At 38.0% G+C, this 20,503-nt stretch overlaps 1 protein-coding gene across 2 annotated transcripts in view; it reads left to right on the top strand.

The window, feature by feature from the left end:
* Positions 1-20,503, top strand: part of LOC149802846 (uncharacterized) — a 155,748-nt gene that overhangs the window by 6,649 nt on the left and 128,596 nt on the right. For both annotated transcript variants that reach the window (XM_089952302.1, XM_089952301.1), the window contains exon 2: positions 13,972-14,049. In XM_089952302.1, the coding sequence (XP_089808428.1) occupies positions 13,972-14,049 (78 nt within the window). The remainder of the gene's footprint in view (positions 1-13,971; positions 14,050-20,503) is intronic.

The raw sequence follows: 20,503 nt of genomic DNA on the forward strand, positions 1-20,503 counted from the left end.
GTAACGGAGAGCGCTTTAGACCAGTCGGCCACTCGGGGCCCCTGTAATACAATTAAACTTGCCTCAGTGGTAACCTCTGTTAGCCAACCACCTGTCTTAAGAGGATATTTTCATCATTTTCCAGGTGTGATTGTAAATCACTCTACTCTAATTCTAGCCAGTATCTACCATTTATACTCGCTGACGAGTCCAAATGCAAACACCCAGATCTGTTGATGCATAATGCACTGGCAGGTCTGGGTCTATACAGTTTGTTACAGGTATTCAATAGAACAAACACAATAGACCCTGATCTGCATGTACATTACGAGATGGCAGATTAAGATCTTTGTTGTTTGCAGTGTGACTCCACTTACAAGCTAGTATATACGTTAGTTTAGACATGATTGATGATGACTGTCATACACTGGGTTTCTTCACAACAGGCACTTCAGAGTGCACATCAGAGAGAGCTGCAGCTTGTGGTGTCAGACTAATAGACTTCCACAAGGGTCTGTTCTTCTGCCAAGTTTGGTCAATGTCTATATTAGTGACTTAACTGTAACACAGTTGTGCAATTTCATGTATGCAGATGACATTGCTCTTGGGACCCAAAGTCACTCATTTGCTGAGCTTGAGGGGGTACTGAACAAGGACCTGGAGGATATGACAGACTTCTTCAAGAAATGGCATATATAGCCAAGAGCAACAAAGACAGTCTCCAGCATATTCCAACTTAACAATGCAAATGTGAACCTTGAGCTTTTCATCTTCCTCAATGGGCAGCTAAAAAACAACCAACATACCTTGGTGTGACTCTGGTCAAATCACTGACATTCTACGATCATCGGAAGAAAACTGTAGCAAAATTAACACTCGAAACAACCTATTCCGCAAACTGGCTGGCTTAACCTGGGATCACATCCAGCAGTCTGCTTGACTTCAAGACACCCAATCTGGTTAGGTCCGATGCCAGAGGATATTACAGCTAATTTGGCATGAAGTGTTGAGTGGTCTTTAACAGATGTTCTTAACTACTGCCTTGTAGCTGAGCCATCTGTCTGCCCTCCTGGCTTCAATCTTCCATGTCATCTGTGGACAACACTGAACCACTTTTGGACAAGACAGGGTCATTGTGCAGTCAACCTTGTCTGATGGGGCCAGGCCGCTAACTCTTCCTGTTGTTGTGGAGCTCTCCAGACCCTGTCACACCTTGTCCAACCAATGGTCTCACTAGGATTTTAAAACTAGGAGTCCAGGACACCCATTTTGGTAAAAATAGGAGTCCCACCATCAAAAGTTGCAGTCCCTTCTTTCCTACAGAATCTACACTGACACGAGTGCATTTATTTTTAGATGGAGTGGTTTACATAATGTAATAGCTTACTTTAATATAGCTTCATTACAACATGGGTTTGTGCGGCTGCTGGTTTGCTCCACAAATTCTCCAGATCGTAGTCTTTAGAATATTCCCATGCGATGTGCTTGTTTTTCTGATACTTGTCACCTTGGAGCACCCTTGGATCTGTTGGCTTTGGTGCAGATGTTGCTAAAGTCCCAGGCTGGTCAGCATGGAATTTTGGGGGGTATAGTGGTGGTGGTGGTGACGGGGTTAATGCTACCTTTCTTCTAGCAACGGATTCCTGTTGTTTAGTTAGAGCAGTCCGCTTTTCCTGTGTAGCTTTAGCCCCTTCTTGCAGTTGAGTAGTTGCTTCCATGATTTTTTTCGTATGAGGTGGAGTAATTTTCCTGGGTGTTAATGGTGTAGACGTTGGCAACTTCTGGGCGGTTGATGTATTTGCAATGGTGGCTGTAGTTGAAGTGCTAGTAGACCGTTCATAAGGCTGCTGCGCATTTCTTCTATCTTCCCATACATTGTTTTGATTGCCATTGCCCCTTCTTGGTTTTTCCCATATCAGGAGAAAAGTTGTACTTTTGTCCTGAGCTCTCAAGCTCTCAAGCTCAAGCCTGATGCTATAGAAAGACCTAGGCCTTTCAATGCATTCATGGCTTGAGCGGGAATCATTTCCATAGCTAGTGTCATTACTGCTGATATACTACTTGTTGCTCTGTTAGCTGTCGACTAATGTGAGCCTGTTCTTGTTATTAACACCAGCTTCAGCTTGTTATTTGAACTCAGCTAAAGGTACTAACAGCATTAGAAAAGATGATAAAGTGATCTGTGGAGACCCTCAGCAATTAATTGGTGGTCCGTTGAGACCTTCATCGTTGTTCAAGTCATCTGCCAAAAAAATCTTTGAGAATCACTGTTGTATTGGATAAAGTTGGACAGTTTTTGTAGGTATTCTTTATATTGGTAATTACACTTGTCTAAATTTATCTAGAAATCATCGGCTTCAGAGATAAAATGTGATACTTATTATGGATTTTGTTGTCCTGAATTGAAATATGACAATTAAAACAATTGGCTAAAGTTTCCAAGATATTTAAGGTTTTACATTTTATGTTTATGTATATTGTGTAGATATTAGAGTTTAGATCATAAATTGTAAACCTAGGTTTTTTCAAGTGTTTATGGTTGCTTTACATGATAATATTTCATCTGTCCTGTTTAAGTAACAATTTGAAAAAAAAAACAGCAATAGGGTTATATAAATACAATTTATAATGAAACAAAAGGCAAAAAATATTATGTATATATAAGTACATAGTTTAATCCTTATTCAGTGTCTGCTAGGTACTTCTTGGCTTGTCTCATTAAATGGAGCATCTCTTGTCACTGTCCAGCAATAGTCTGCAAGCAATGATGGGTTCAAATTGACCTGATAGCATTTCTCCATTGTTGCATTGTCCTGGTGAAATCACTCGCCTTGCTCGTCACTCACTGCTCCTCAGTTCTGTGCAAAAAAATCTAGATGAGAGTGCAAAAAGATGTATCTTTAGTGATGTGTTGCAACCAAGGTTTTGGTATGGCTTTTGGAGGTTTTTCACGAACTTCCAGTAGTTTTCTGCCTTGTTGTTTCTGAGAAAATTTGTTGCCATTCACTGGAAGGCTTTCCATGCTTTCTTTTCTTGCCACGTAGTGCATGGTCAAATGCAATATCTCAAAGAAGTTCATGAATCTGAGGACCAACAAAGAGACCTTTTATCTTAGTTTCGCCTAACCTTGGAAATTTTCCATAGAGGTATTTGAAAGCTACTTTGTCCATGTTCTTGACCCAGCTTGATGTGCAAGGGTGATAACAAAATCGTCCTCAATTTGACAAGTGGTGGATGCTGAACAGTTGTCCTTCCAGGCACCAATGACTGTTGGAGTGGCCAGTCTCACTTGATGTTGTGGGAATCTCTCCTACAACTATCCCATTCACAGAGAAAACAGCATTAGTTTGTGTATCCAGTCTGCAGACCAAGCAAGAGAGCAAGAACCTTCAGATCACCATGAAGCTGCCACTGATGTTGGTCATAGTTTATGCACCTCAAAAGTTGTTTCATGTTTTCATAGATTTCCTTCATATGGATTACACGACCAACTGGAATTGATGGCAAAACATTGTCATTATGCAGCAATGCAGATTTACAACTCATCTTCAATGAATCAACGAACAGTCTCCACTCATCTGGATCATAAACGATGTTGAGGGCTGCCATCACACCATCAGTGTTCTTGCAGCCTACAAGATCTCCTTCCTTGAAGAAGAATAGGACAAGATCTTTTTGATTGTCATGGAACATGGAAACCCTAACATCACCTGCCAGGAGATTCCACTGCTGTAGTCTGGAAACCAACAGCTCTGCCTTACTCTTGGATGGTTCCAAATCCCTGATAAGGTGATTCAGTTCACCTTGTGTTATGAAGTGTGGTTCAGAGGAGGAGGAGGGGAGAAAATATGGGTCATGTGACATTGATGGTTCAGGACTAGAAGTTTCATCCTCTTCCTTGTCTGACTCAAGTGAGAATGATTCTGGTGCATCAGGAACTGGCAGTCCTTCTCTGTGGGTTACTGGGTGTAGAGCTGATGGAATGTTTGGATAATGCACAGTCCACTTTTTCTTCTTTGACACACATTTCCCAACTGTGGGCACCAGGCAGAAGAGACAATTTCTGATATTATCTGATGGCTGTCTCCAAATCATTGGCAATGCAGAAAAGCATAGTTTCCTTTTCCTGTCTGACCACTGGCAAAGATTTGTTGCACGAGTGTTGCAGCAAATGTGTGGGGTCCAGCTCTTGTCTTGATCTCCAATTTTGCAGCCAAAATAAAGGTGATAAGCATTTTAAACCATAGTGGTTATACTGCGCTTTTGTGATGCAAAAGTCACTTCGCCACAAACATAGCAGATGTTATCTGCATTGCTCACACAAGTATGTTAGTCATCTCTGCTCACTTTGGCTAAACAGAATTGTATCCCTTTACAAAATCAAACACTGATAAATAAGAGAACATGGTACTGTATGATTTCTAGAGCTGATTTAGGACAATTTATTCAGAAAAGTGAGGTAAGCATAGTTATGATTGCATCATCCATGACTTCTAGGAATAACATGATGCAATTCATGTAATGTATGATGCAATGGCAGCTTCAGATTGCATCATTTATTGTTTTGACTAAAAAGCAAGTATTCTCCAAAACCAATCATATAGTTATCCATAGATCCAAAAATGTATTTTAGTCATTTCTGGTTTAAATTGAGATCCCTTCCCTTTATAACTCACTTATCCTCTGCCATTCCCAAGTCAAGGATTGTATATACTGACCCAATATCATATCTTTAAAACTAGAGCCAATCAACAATTTTAAGCATCATTTTCATTCTCAGTGACTCAGAATTAGTAAAGTTTGACTACATTTATTTTGGAAGCATTTTGGCTCTAGACCAGTGTCATCAATGTATGGGATTGATTCTTGTTACGTATATCTGATTTAATATATATATTTAATTTAATTTGTCAGTTTTTAAAATTTTATTCTATTATATGCTATTATAATGTAAATTTGTTCACTAGAGATGATACTTTTTCAGAAAATTGTTTGACCTTGACTGTTAGTTTATAAACAACAAGTTTTGATCAAAATTCTACCTGGGTTCAGAATTAGTAAACAAAGTTCTGTTTTATTTTAAAATGATTGGTTGTTATCAAGGTCATGATGGGATGATGTGCGTTTAAGATATAACCAACTTTTTTAAATTTATTATTTCTTAGAGAAAATTATTTGCTTTCTCAGGGTCACACTGGGTGGACGTGATATTTTACAAGAATTTCCTTCTAGAAACTTCCAGGGGATGATCACATGACCCTTGTTGATGTTTTAGAAAGCCCATATAACTCAATGTTTTAGAGAAATCATTTTTAGTAGAAGTTGGGCAGTTAAAGTGTTATGTTGTCTTGTTTAGAGTTGTTTCAAATTACTTGGATTCAAAAGGATTAATTCTGTTATTTGTCTGGAAATATTTTGAAGAGTGCTCACACAGGGAAAGACATTGCTTACAAATTTAATTTGGATTTCCAACACCAGAGTGCCATTATTTGTATTTCTACAAGGAACTCTTGATAAGCACAGTACTGACTACAGCATACGTCATCGTCATCCATCTTGGATTTTACATCAGGGTTCAAGTTTGAAATTATTAGAACATTTATTACTAGGACATTTGCAACTTCATTCATGGATTATTCTTAGATTATTTTTGGATTTGATTCTTGAAACCATAAGTTCTCTTTTTTCTTCATTTTTACAGAATTTTCCAGGAAAATAAATTATTTGTTAAATTTTAAACAGCTTGTTGTTTTCACTCTTTCTGTGTTACTGTTTATTTGAGCCTAAACACGTAACAATTCTCCTTTTTGGAATCATAAAAAGTCCCTGAATAACAGTAATTGATATACATTGCATATACATTTGCAAGGTGAGAAGTCAGAATTCTGTTGATTGACCATTTAACATTATTAGTTTTTACAGCCTTACATGTCAGTTTATTAAATCCATGTGTCAGGCAAAACTGTTGAGTCTGGTTTGATGTCAGAATTATCACAGCTGGTGATAGTAATAAACATACACATTAGGTCATCACAGCTGGCAATAGTAATAAACATACCCAGTAGGTCATCACAGCTGGCAATAGTAAAAAACATACCCCGCAAGTCAACACAGCTGGTGATAGTAATAAACATACCTAGTAGGCCTAGTAATAAACATACCCAGTAGGTCTAGTAATAAACACACCCAGTAGGTCTAGTAATAAAGTACCCAGTAGGTCTAGTAATAAAGTACCCAGTAGGTCTAGTAATAAACATACCCAGTAGGTCTAGTAATAAACACACCCAGTAGGTCTAGTAATACAGTACCCAGTAGGTCTAGTAATAAAGTACCCAGTAGGTCTAGTAATAAAGTACCCAGTAGGTCTAGTAATAAACATACCCAGTAGGTCTAGTAATAAACACACCCAGTAGGTCTAGTAATAAAGTACCCAGTAGGTCTAGTAATAAAGTACCCAGTAAGTCTAGTAATAAACATACCCAGTAGGTCTAGTAATAAAGTACCCAGTAGGTCTAGTAATAAAGTACCCAGTAGGTCTAGTAATAAAGTACCCAGTAGGTCTAGTAATAAACATACCCAGTAGTTCTAGTAATAGACATACCCAGTAGGTCTAGTAATAAACATACCTAGTAGGTCTAGTAATAAACATACCCAGTAGGTCTAGTAATAAAGTACCCAGTAGGTCTAGTAATAAACACACCCAGTAGGTCTAGTAATAAACTACCCAGTAGGTCTAGTAATAAATACACCCAGTAGGTCTAGTAATAAACACACCCAGTAGGTCTAGTAATAAACACACCCAGTAGGTCTAGTAATAAACATACCCAGTAGTTCTAGTAATAGACATACCTAGTAGGTCTAGTAATAAACATACCTAGTAGGTCTAGTAATAAACATACCCAGTAGGTCTAGTAATAAAGTACCCAGTAGGTCTAGTAATAAACACACCCAGTAGGTCTAGTAATAAAGTACCCAGTAGGTCTAGTAATAAACACACCCAGTAGGTCTAGTAATAAACATATCCAGTAAGTCTAGTAATAAACATACCCAGTAGGTCTAGTAATAAACATACCCAGTAGGTCTAGTAATAAACATACCCAGTAGGTCTAGTAATAAACACACCCAGTAGGTCTAGTAATAAACATACCCAGTAGGTCTAGTAATAAACCTACCCAGTAGGTCTAGTAATAAACTACCCAGTAGGTCTAGTAATAAACATACCCAGTAGGTCTAGTAATAAAGTACCCAGTAGGTCTAGTAATAAACTACCCAGTAGGTCTAGTAATAAACATACCCAGTAGGTCTAGTAATAAACCTACCCAGTAGGTCTAGTAATAAACTACCCAGTAGGTCTAGTAATAAACATACCCAGTAGGTCTAGTAATAAACACACCCAGTAGGTCTAGTAATAAACATACCCAGTAGGTCATCCCTAAGGGCTAAAATTTGCCTCTTAAGAGGATGATTTGTTATGTCACTGTGTGATCAGGCATGCAGAGACCATGCAGGAATAAGCATGAATGAATGAATTAGGTAAAACACTTCTTTAGCTGTCTAGTTCTAAATTAAAAGATGCTAATTATTGTCAGGCATAGTTTGCAATGGTAGCTGTTTGAAAATCTTGTTGTCACTACTCTTACTGAAAAGAAGGTCATATTGACCAGGAGTTTTCACTGGAAGACTTCAGTCTTATGGTATCTAACTGGTACTGAATCAACCTGATATCCAATGTGGCCACCATGGTGGCCATCTAGAAAATCTTGAAAATTCTTATTGCTACTCCTCATATCATCATTTGATTATTAACAAAAGGCTTCTTGTGATATCCTAAATGCAAATAATGCCATTCTTTTTTAACAAAAAATAATTGGTTCAGCTATTTGAATGTCAGTTCCTTTGAGAGACTCTTGTTTTTGGGGGTCTCTTTTGAATGATATGCTAATGAACAGGCCATTGTTAATGAAGTGATAAACTGTACACAAGTTTTGTTCTGATACATAAATTTTTTGATTAGAAAGATGCCAGATGCTTTGAATTACACAGACATTTTTTATTTACATACCTTGACTTCACTATTTTTTAATTTGGTCTCAATTTCAATGGATTCTGAAAATCTGAACAATCCCCCCCGCCCCCCCCCCCCCCCCCCCCCCCCCGTCTGTGGACACCCTTCCTCAGTTCACAAATTTCAGTAACATGTTCCAGTAAAAAGATGTCATTTCTAATAAGACAATGAAGATTTAAACCCATAAAAAATGAATTAACAATAACTCTATACTGATTAACACTAACACTATACTAATTAACATTTACTCTGTACTAATTAACATTAACTCTATACTGATTACAGTAACCCTGTAGTAACTCCATTAACAATCTTGTTTTTATTTCATACATCATGATCACATTTTCATATAGATTAAATTGGTCAGAAATTTATAAACAGTGAAATCTCTCTGAATTGACCACTCCATGGCCCAGCTTCCTTTGCAGCCTGCCCAAATATTTTGGCCCAAGTAGGTCATTGTGATACTAATTAGACCAGTGTATATTGGCAACCTCCATTAGAACTGATCTTAATAGTTTACATACATTTTACTGCATGTCATTGTTTCAGTCAAACTGCTGGCACCTGTGACAGGAACTTAAGTCATCTGAATTTGATGTTGATACAGGAACTGTCATTGTGAATCATATTGCAGTAACTGTTGTTATAGGTTCATTTGGTTTGAAGCCTTGTTAGAGTTACTCTGGGGTAAAGTCCACATATGCAACAATTTTGTTTTCCTGCCGTAATGTCTGGTATTTGCTTCCATTCATGTGTAGCAAGGTGACAAATAGAGCTGAGGAAAGGAACTAACCACTTGCTGTTAACATTGCAGAATGTTGTAAGAGGTACTAGTGGAGTCATACTTTGCCCCAATACACCCAATAAGAGGCACTATTGGAGTCATCCTTTGCCCCAATACACCCAGTAAGAGCTACTATTGAAGTCGTCCTTTGCTCCAATACACCCTGTAAGAGGTGCTATTGAAGTTATCCTTTTCCTTAATATACCCTGTAAGAGGCACTGTTGGAGTCGTCCTTTGCCCCAATACACCCAGTAAGAGGTACTAGTGGAGTCATACTTTGCCCCAATACACCCTGTAAGAGGCACTATTGGAGTCATCCCTTGCTCCAATACACCCTGTAAGAGGTGCTATTGAAGTCATCCTTTTCCTCAATACACCCAGTAAGAGGCACTGTTGGAGTCGTCCTTTGCCCCAATACACCCAGTAAGAGTTACTAGTGGAGTCATACTTTGCCCCAATACACCCTGTAAGAGGCACTATTGGAGTCGTCCTTTGCTCCAATACACCCTGTAAGAGGTGCTATTGAAGTCATCCTTTTCCTCAATACACCCTGTAAGAGGTGCTATTGAAGTTATCCTTTTCCTTAATATACCCTGTAAGAGGCACTGTTGGAGTCGTCCTTTGCCCCAATACACCCAGTAAGAGGTACTAGTGGAGTCATACTTTGCCCCAATACACCCTGTAAGAGGCACTATTGGAGTCATCCCTTGCTCCAATACACCCTGTAAGAGGTGCTATTGAAGTCATCCTTTTCCTCAATACACCCTGTAAGAGGCACTGTTGGAGTCGTCCTTTGCCCCAATATACCCAGTAAGAGGTACTAGTGGAGTCATACTTTGCCCCAATACACCCTGTAAGAGGCACTATTGAAGTCATCCTTTTCCTCAATACGCCCGGTAAGAGGCACTGTTGGAGTCGTCCTTTGCCCCAATACACCCAGTAAGAGGTACTAGTGGAGTCATACTTTGCCCCAATACACCCTGTAAGAGGCACTATTGGAGTCATCCTTTTCCTCAATACACCCTGTAAGAGGTGCTATTGAAGTCATCCTTTTCCTCAATACACCCAGTAAGAGGCACTGTTGGAGTCGTCCTTTGCCCCAATACACCCAGTAAGAGGTACTAGTGGAGTCATACTTTGCCCCAATACACCCTGTAAGAGGCACTATTGGAGTCGTCCTTTGCTCCAATACACCCTGTAAGAGGTGCTATTGAAGTCATCCTTTTCCTCAATACACCCTGTAAGAGGTGCTATTGAAGTTATCCTTTTCCTTAATATACCCTGTAAGAGGCACTGTTGGAGTCGTCCTTTGCCCCAATACACCCAGTAAGAGGTACTAGTGGAGTCATACTTTGCCCCAATACACCCTGTAAGAGGCACTATTGGAGTCATCCCTTGCTCCAATACACCCTGTAAGAGGTGCTATTGAAGTCATCCTTTTCCTCAATACACCCTGTAAGAGGCACTGTTGGAGTCGTCCTTTGCCCCAATATACCCAGTAAGAGGTACTAGTGGAGTCATACTTTGCCCCAATACACCCTGTAAGAGGCACTATTGAAGTCATCCTTTTCCTCAATACACCCGGTAAGAGGCACTGTTGGAGTCGTCCTTTGCCCCAATACACCCAGTAAGAGGTACTAGTGGAGTCATACTTTGCCCCAATACACCCTGTAAAGGCACTATTGGAGTCATCCTTTGCTCCAATACACCCTGTAAGAGGTGCTATTGAAGTCATCCTTTTCCTCAATACACCCTGTAAGAGGCACTGTTGGAGTCGTCCATTGCCCCAATACACCCAGTAAGAGGTACTAGTGGAGTCATACTTTGCCCCAATACACGCTGTAAGAGGCACTATTGGAGTCATCCCTTACCCCATTACACCCTGTAAGAGGTACTGTTGGAGTCATCCTTTGTTCCAGTACACCCTGTAAGAGGCAGTAGAAGAGAAATCCTTTGCCCCATTACACTCTGTAAGAGGCACTAATGGAGTAATCCTTTGTTCTTGAATACACCCTGTAAGAGGCACTAGAACTGACATCCTTTGTTCCAATACAAGCTGTGATAATGTTTCAGCTGAGTAGGTTTTGGACTTTATTAAGATTTTTGTTTATACATGTATTTTTAAAAAATCATTGTATTTTAAGGATTTTAAAACTATCCTTGTTTTTTTTACGCCTTTTTAATCAGTCACATGACTTTGTTTCTCCATAATCTGTACTTGTCTGTGTCTTTTAATTTATGAAATCTGTCTGTTGTCTTAATTGCATTCAGTATATCACCTGGCACATGTAAACCAGTTGGGTTGACTTTGTTGCTCAACTCTTTTTAAATTAATAGGAGCATGCATGTTCAGGGTATCAGTATTATACCAGTCCAGATGTTTTAGATGTTATAATAATTTTTTTTAAAATCTTGTGAATATGAACATTGTTACTTGCAGCATTGTAACCAACACCGATGATGAGGATGTCATATTGAGAAAAGTCACTTCTACCCTTCACATCAAATATTTGACCAATTTCTACCAAAGGTGAACAAATGAACTTGAACCTAAGGATTCAGATCCCTTTCATTAACATATTTAATATGGATTTACCAATTGTGTTTAGTTTTCTTTCTGGAATTGACATGTTCATTGTTTAGTCCATTTACTCTGCTGCCTTGGGTAGAATCCATTGTATTATGAGATCTTAAAGCTGTTATATCTAATGTCGGATGACACTTCATTGCTATTTGTGATATTGCTTGGAGAGAGTTATCCAATGTAGCTGGAGGGACTTAGCTTTTTCCCCTGTTTCTGGGTGGGTCTGGGATTATTTTCTTTCTGGGTATTTTCTTTTCTTTTCATAAGCCTGCTAATGAATACATTATGGTCACAGTAGTTTTGTATTTGAATTACCTTTTATATGGTTGGATTATTATGTATAAATCTTTCATCCATACAAGCAGAAAGATATCAAACCGTAAGAAAGTTCAGAGAAAAAGTGTGTTTAAATTTTAATCTCGGTGCAGCAAAAAAAGCAATTTTATATAAGTCATCAAACTGCAAAGCAAAGAACAAAACTTCTTGATTTGCTGAGGCATAATAGCTCATGCAGATCAGGGTCTATATTGTTTATTCTACTGTTTATTTTTTTACAACCTGTACAGACATTGATCTGCCGGCACAATTTGCAGTGGCAGATCTGGGTCTGTGCAGGTTGCAATTGGACTCATATAAGCAAATAAATATGATAATACCTTGTTCTCAGCAGAGTTCATTTCATTTCCATTGCTGTTTATTCTTTTCAAGTCCCTATGTATACACATACACAATGAAGTTTTAGTGGATGCTTTAATACAAGGACCTGAGTGGCTGAGTGGTCTAAAGCGCTCTCTGTCACGGATCACTGCCATCTCACCTCTGTCTGCGTTGGTTCGAGTCTCAGGCTCGGCCGATGTGGATATGTGAGAAAGCTTGCCAGTAGCTTCTCTTGGGTCAGTGATTCTTTCCGGGGTTTTCCCGGGTTCTTCCTCTACCATTAATACTGGCTGCCATGTATAGCCTATCTTGTGCTGAAAAATGGCATTAAACCCTATAACAACAACAATACAAGGAAGTTTTTTAAATTAATATTACAGCTACATGTATTTGATTTTTTCCCCCATGAATCCAAGCTGATGTTACCATTTGGAACAATCTGAAATTTATTTCCACATTTAGTGGAGGGGAGAATATTGTGTCCATAACTTTGTCATCTTATCATAAACTACTGGGGAGGAAATCAACCGGGTTATCCATGTGGCAACCATCAGTGAGAGGGGTATGAGTTTTGGATTCATGAAGTCCCTGGATGTGGCAGGTGGTGGTTAAAGCTTGTGTTTAAAAACAAAATGCATTTGCACTGACATTTTTTAAATATTTTTTTAAATACAAACTTTATACATACATCAATAGGAAGACACTTTTTCAATGACACATGTCATGTATGCCAACATGGTGGCCAAATGGCATGTAGTGAAAGATATTTGAGCAAATCCAACTTTTGGAAAAATTACAGAGTTTAAAAATTGTCAGTTTTTACTTACTAGTATATGTTAATGTATTAAGCAAATGTATTCATTTGTAAGAATGAGAATTTTCTGAAGATTGTTAGGTGAACACTTGCTGTGTGCTTGAATTTTACGTAATTTCTCAAGTCCACTAAGTATTTTCTCATTTGTTGAGTAAATGTGTTTATGTTTACTGACCCTTTCTAATAAATATCTGCTTGGGTGATGGCATCCCACTCAAAAATTTTCCTGACTATTAGATAAATAGTGTAGTTAGTCACTTGTAGCCTTCAGTATCACCAAAAACTCTAATGTCAGCAAAACGTCTTTCACATTGTGCCAGTTACAGTGTAAGCTATAGTTACAGTTTTAGGTTACAACTTGTACAACAGTTAACATTAACGTATAAGGTACTGATAATTTCCTTTTGAGCGGGTGCTGTTATTTTCTTTGACTGCAGTACAAATTTTCCAGCTCAAATGTTAGGACATCCACTAAATTTGTATTCCCTGAGCAACTTGATCAGGTACTATATCTTACAAGTAGTAGAAAATAGAAATACATAAGTGAGTCTCAATGAATTGATTACACAAGTTTTAGTAAATACATTCTCTGGAATTTTTGGTGACAGAGGCTGGATAGACCACTTGGAATAAAGGGAGACCACTCTGTTTATTCTGCTTGTATACTATGATAATCGCATCAAAATTTGACTTAAAAGATGTTAAAGTTACAAATGTGAGAACTTATACATGTTAATTAGTAACTTATGTCTATCCGTCCTCCTCAGGCAGGCTTTTATCGCACACCTGATTGTGTAACGGTTCCTTGAATGGGATTGAATCAGTCAGTGGTCCATTGGAATCTACATTACCCTTTGTTGATTGGCAGCTGTCATTCACAGCAGTTGGGTCAGTAGTAATTGTTTTGCTGCCCAGTTCTGGTGGTCTTGCAATTCCCATTTTGGACAGTTTATTCTGTAGTTGTGATATTTTCTCATAGCTTTGTATGCGTTTTACAAGTGTGGAAAAATTGTAAGTCATGCACAAGTAAAATTTCTGACCAGTTTGGTATTGATCTTTCATTAAAAGCAATATATTTTTTGCAGGAATCCTCCAGGTTTTGCCTTTTTGGTGTTCAAATATGCAGAAGATGCTGAGAGGGCCGTTCGAAAACTTCATGGAAGGTACAACTACTCCATTCTATTTTTTTTTTTTAATTCCAAAATCATGAAATTCACCTATAGTTAGAATGAATTTGGTGAGAAATCACTTTATATTACGCCCCAACCCACCCACTTGCCTTGGTTTGTTTTAAATCCCATATTGTTTTATTTGACGTTTTGTGAGATTGATCCATGTACTGTGGATCACAGTGTTTTAAATGAAATCACGGCAAATCTTTTAATTGCAGCATACTAGCAACATAAAATTTGAAAGAACTACTGATGTGCAAAATCGTGAATTTTGAAAAAATACTATTCATATTTGCATAAAAGACTGGTCCAACTGCAGACAACATAGAACATGATCTGCCATTGCATAATATGCTGGCAGATCAGGGTCTTTGTTGTTTGTTCTAATGAGTAGTCCCAAAAAATTGTGTTCACCTAGATCTGCTGGTGCATTATGCGACAGCTAATCTAGGTCTGTGCAGTTTGCAGCTGGATTCAACTTATGCGTGAGTACAAATGATAGTAATGGTTTTGCATTATCAAAAGGGGCCCCGAGTGGCCGAGTGGTCTAAAGCGCTCTCCGTTACAGATCACTGCCATCTCACCTCTGTCTGCGTGGGTTCGAGTCTCGGATTCGGCTAATGTGGGTATGTGAGAAAGCCTGCCAGTAGCTTCTCGTGGGTCGGTGGTTCTTTCCGGGGTTTTCCCGGGTTCTTCCTCCACCATTAATACTGGCCGCCATGTATAGCCAATCGCGTGCTGAAAAATGGCGTTAAGCCCTACAACAACAACAACAACAACAACAGCATTATCAAAGCCAATATAACGTGTTTTAATGTATGTTAACACAAACACATGAATGGGTTGTCAGACTGCGGGTAACATGAATTGCTGGCAACTATGAGGGATGTTCAGATAAATTGTTTTTAAAAAAACAAAAGATCTATCATAAAAATGGCAAATACAGGTCCTTATTGAATCATAATATGGCAGAATGAAACAGTAGCTATTATTCAGCCACATCATCCAAATTTTTAGGGGGCAGAGAAAACTTACTTTTTCTTTGCTCATCAAACGAAGCAAGTTGAAATGATTTGGTTTTAGTTTTGTATTTGGCACAGCAACACAAGTAGGTTATTTAGGACCAAAGCAGTTAGACAAAAGTGCCTTGCCTGGTGACACTCAGTGGTAGGATCTGAACCTCCAGCCTTTTAGTTGGAAGACTGGCATATTAATCATTCAGTGACCACATTGCTGCTAAAAGAATGAATAGCAGTGTTTCTTTCTCCCATGTGACATATGCATTCACATTGTCAGATGAGGCTGGTCTTTTATCTATTTTCTGTATAATGTCAAAACTGATGACTCTGTCATTTTTCATAAACTGATTGTTTATACCATTAATCTGCAAAAATCATAATTCTATTTTATGTTTAATTTTTTAAACATAGAACGTATGTATTCTTTTTAAAAAGATTTTGTAGATATTTTGACAAAGAAATAGCTGAACATTATGATAAATGTCATTTTACTTTTAATTCTTTGTACACTGCCAATGTAACTAATTAAAAAGCATACACAAAATTACAGTTAATACAAAATCTTATTAAATTCCAAGGGATTATTTTCATATTTGATTGAATTTTTACACCAGAAACTAAATAGAAAATGAATTGTGTACTTGTACATTATAATGGGCATACCTGTAAAGTGAATTGCAGCAAATTCTGTTGATATGGGCATTATGTTAATTACATACCTGTAAAGTGAATTGTAGCAAATTCTACTGCTATGAGCATGATGTTAATTACATACCCATATAGTGAATTGTAGCAAATTCTGTTGATATGGTCATTATGTTAATTACATACCTGTAAAGTGAATTGTAGCAAATTCTACTGCTGTGGGCATGATGTTAATTACATACCTGTAAAGTCAATTGCAGCAATGTTTTACTGCTATGGGCATCGTGTTAATTTCATACCCGTATAGTAAATTGTAGCAAATTCTGTTGATATGAACATTATGTTAATTACATACCTGTAAAGTCAATTGTAGCAAATTCTGCTGCTATCTGCATGATGTTAATTACATACCAGTAAAGTCAATTTTGCAAAGTTCTACTGCTGTGGGCACCATGCTTAAAAATTACATACCCGTATAGTGAATTGGAACAAAGTTCTAGTGCTTAAATCATACTAAAATTTAACATACTTTTTTCCCATGCGATGTCAAATATAAATGTTGGTGCATAAATGGTTGTCCCTTGCACAGTCGTAAAGAAATAAACCACCATGTGTATCCATGAAGACAAATGAGATCAGCATTTGCCAGCAATCTTTAGAATGTGACTGGATAGAATTGCTTAGAATAAAAAGAGTACATTTCTGTGGACATTAAACAGTACAAAACGTAATGATCATGTATGTATCCATAACTGTTGGTGAAGATAACATACCAATCACATGCACCATACAGGTCACATGCACCATAAAGATCACATGCACCATACAGATCACATGCACCATACAGGTCACATGCACCATACAGGTCACATGCACCATACAGGTCATGATGCATATCAGTCATGTTCATTTATTTTCATATGCTTCCGGGGCTAATAAGCATCCATTAACAGTTACGTTTGCTTCAAGTATAGACAAATGTACCATGTATACTTGCTTATAAGTCAAGTCAGACAGCAAGCAACAAAGATCTTGATTTGCCATAGCATATTGCACCCGCTGGTCAGGGTGTAACTTGTTTGTTCTACTGATTACTCTTAACAAGCTGCATAGACCCAGATCTGCAGGCCCATTATGTAATGGCAGATATAGGTCTGTGCAGTTTGTAGCTGGACCCGACTTTTAAGCGAGTATATGGCAGGGTACTTGCTCAGTCTGAATAAGTAATTTTTGTACATTTTCTCAATAGCCAGTCTTTTTACTTTAATAATGTAATATTAACTGAATATACATACATTCTTTGGACCTGTTGAAAGCTGACAGTTGCTAAATAAATCTTTCTAGTTCAGAATTCTTTAAAAAAAATATGTAAACAGCATTTTTTATTTAATTTATCATTTGTATTTTATCAGGCCATACATAATCATCTAACAAGGGGCAGTGCGTTTATTCTCTTTTTAATATTACAGGATGTATGTATGAAGCCTAGAGCAATAAAAATGAATTCGTGCTTTCTGAAATAATGTTTTCATTCAATATGGTTTTGCAAATTACAATTCATTGGTGTAGATCAGTAAAAACTTTTCTCTTCAGACTAGCTTTCCTATTGGACAAAAAAACTCAGAAGACATGCAGTGCATGAATATATAAAATCCTTCGGTGCAGAACTGTGGCATTGTAGTTAGACCGAGGATTAAGCCCAAAAGTTCTTTCCATAATAATAATATAATTAATATTACACAGAAAAGTGATACAGATTAGATTTCTGAACATAACCTTACTGAGCCACATCCAGTCATGTGGTAAATATTAAACTGGGATTAGTACAAACTGTTTTGCTGCTGGATAAATCCTTCATGAAAGAAACATTATTATAGTATAGTGGGATTTGTTTGTAGATGAACAGTTTTTTATATATATATATATTGGTCCTAAAATGCATTTATGAAAGTTTGTCTAGTTATATTTAGTGATCCTTATTGATATACTAGAGGATAAATAGTGATAGATTTAATGTTTTGGTATTTCTCTATGTCCGGTAAATTCTGAAAAATTCTTCACAGCTGAAAATGCTTTCTATATGATAATTACAGTCAGGTCTTTTTTGTCTTCACATTGTATAGCACAGTCTTGGAACTTTTGAACTATTTATGAAACATTAGTACAAACTCTTAATTGTAAAATAAAGACTATATCATGTTGAGGAATGTGAGTTACATGCCCTTTCCAAAAGACCCAACCAATGTGGAACACCTGGACTGGCCAGATTGGGTATTGAACCTGTCACCCTTGGTATACAACTCTGATGCTCTTCCATCTGAGCTACTTCAGCTCCCTATTTAAACCAAGCAATGACATGGAAGTCAGCATACTGATTGAGTAATGACATGGAAGTCAGCATGCTGGTTGAGTACTGACATGGAAGTCATCATGCTGGTTGAGTAATGACATGGAAATCATCATGCTGGTTGAGTAATGACATGGAAGTCAGCATGCTGGTTGTGTAATGACATGGAAGTCAACATACTGGTTGAGTAATGACACGGAAATCATCATGCTGGTTGAGTAATGACATGGAAGTCATCATGCTGGTTGAGTAATGACATGGAAATCATCGTGCTGGTTGAGTAATGACATGGAAGTCAACATACTGATTGAGTAATGACATGGAAGTCAGCATGCTGGTTGAGTAATGACATGGAAGTCATCATGCTGGTTGAGTAATGACACGGAAATCATCATGCTGGTTGATTAATGACATGGAAGTCAACATACTGGTTGAGTAATGACATGGAAGTCAGCATGCTGGTTGAGTAACGACATGGAAGTCAGCATGCTGGTTGAGTAATGATGTGGGAGTCAGCATGCTGGTTGAGCAGTGACATGGAAGTCAGCATACTGGATTTGCCATGACATGGATATTAGTGTACTGTTTAAGTAATGACATGGAAGTCAGCATGCTGGTTGAGTAATGACATGGAAATAAGCATACTGGTTGAGCAGTGACATGGAAATTAACATTCTGGTTGAGTAATGGCAAGGAAATCAGCTTAATAGGTTGAGTAATGATATGGAGGTCAGCATGCTGGTTGAGTAATGACATTTAAATCTGTGTACTCATTGAGCAATAACATGTAAATTAGTATACTAGTTCAGTAATGACAAGGAAATTAGCATACTGGATTTGCTTTGACATGGAAACCAGCATACTGGGTGAGCAGTGACATGGAAATCAGCATACTGGGTGAGCAATGACATGGAAATCAGTGTACTAGATTTGCTACAGCATGGAAATCAGCATACTGGTTGAGTAATGACTTGAAAATCAGCATACTGGCTTTGCTATAACATGGAAATAAGGATACTGGTTTGCTATGATATGGAAATCAGCATACTAGTTTTGCCATGACATGGAAATCAGCATACTAGTTTTGCCATGACATGGAAATCAGCATACTGATTTTGCCATGACATGGATATTAGTGCACTGGTTGAGTAATCACATTCAGTGTACTGTATGAATTAAAAGACATGAAAATCAGCATACTGGATTTACTGTGACATGATTTCAAGCCAGTGTGCTGGATTTGCTATGACATGGAAATCAGCATACTGGATTTGCTGTGACATGAAAGTCATTCTCCAGGTTTTGCTATGACATGGAAATCAGCATACTGGATTTGCTGTGACATGAAAGTCATTGTGCTGGTTTTGCTATGACATGGAAATCAGCATACTGGTTTTGCTATGACATGGAAATCAGCATACTGGATTTTGCTGTGACATGAAAGTCATTGTGCTGGATTTGCTATGACATGGAAATCAGCATACTGGATTTGCTGTGACATGAAAGTCATTGTGCTGGTTTTGCTATGACATGGAAATCAGCATAATGGATTTGCTATGACATGGGAATCAGCATACTGAATTTGCTGTGACATGAAAGTCATTGTGTTGGATTTGCTATGACATGGAAAGCAGCATACTGGATTTGCTATGACATGGGAATCAGCATACTGAATTTGCTGTGACATGAAAGTCATTGTGTTGGATTTGCTATGACATGGAAATCAGCATACTGGATTTGGTGTGACATGAAAGTCATTGTGTTGGATTTGCTATGACATGGAAATCAGCATACTGGATTTGCTGTGACATGAAAGTCATTGTGTTGGATTTGCTATGACATGGAAATCAGCATACTGGATTTGCTATGACATGGAAATCAGCATACTGGATTTGCTTGTTTGTAATTCTTACTCCACTGTGAATAGTATGCATTCATGTCTGCCATTACATTATGTTCCAGCAAATCTGGATTGGTTCCATTCACAAGTGGGCACAAATGATACTAAAATAGAGTACTTACATTGTATGGGAATTTCTTGTCAACAACGGCACATGGTTGTTGTTGTTGTTGTTGTTGTGGGGTTTAATGCCATTTTTCAGCACACGATAGGCCATACATGGCGGCCAGTATTAATGGTGGAGGAAGAACCCGGGAAAACACCGGAAAGAACCACCGACCCACGAGAAGCTACTGGCATGCTTTCTCACATATCTACACTGGCTGAATCTGAGACTCGAACCGGCGCAGACAGAGGTGAGATGGCAGTGATCCGTAACGGCGAACGCTTTAGACCACTCGGCCACTCGGGGCCCCACGGCACATGGTAATGCTATTGTTAGGAAAGAAAAAAATCTGATTAGTAAAACAACATGAATTCAAGACAAATATTTGAAACAGAAAATTTATTACGAATTGTTTTTTCCAGGGCATG

This window comes from Sinohyriopsis cumingii, chromosome 3 (genome assembly GCF_028554795.1).
Source record: "Sinohyriopsis cumingii isolate HCF-2022 chromosome 3, ASM2855479v2, whole genome shotgun sequence".
Classification (NCBI taxonomy): domain Eukaryota; kingdom Metazoa; phylum Mollusca; class Bivalvia; order Unionida; family Unionidae; genus Sinohyriopsis; species Sinohyriopsis cumingii.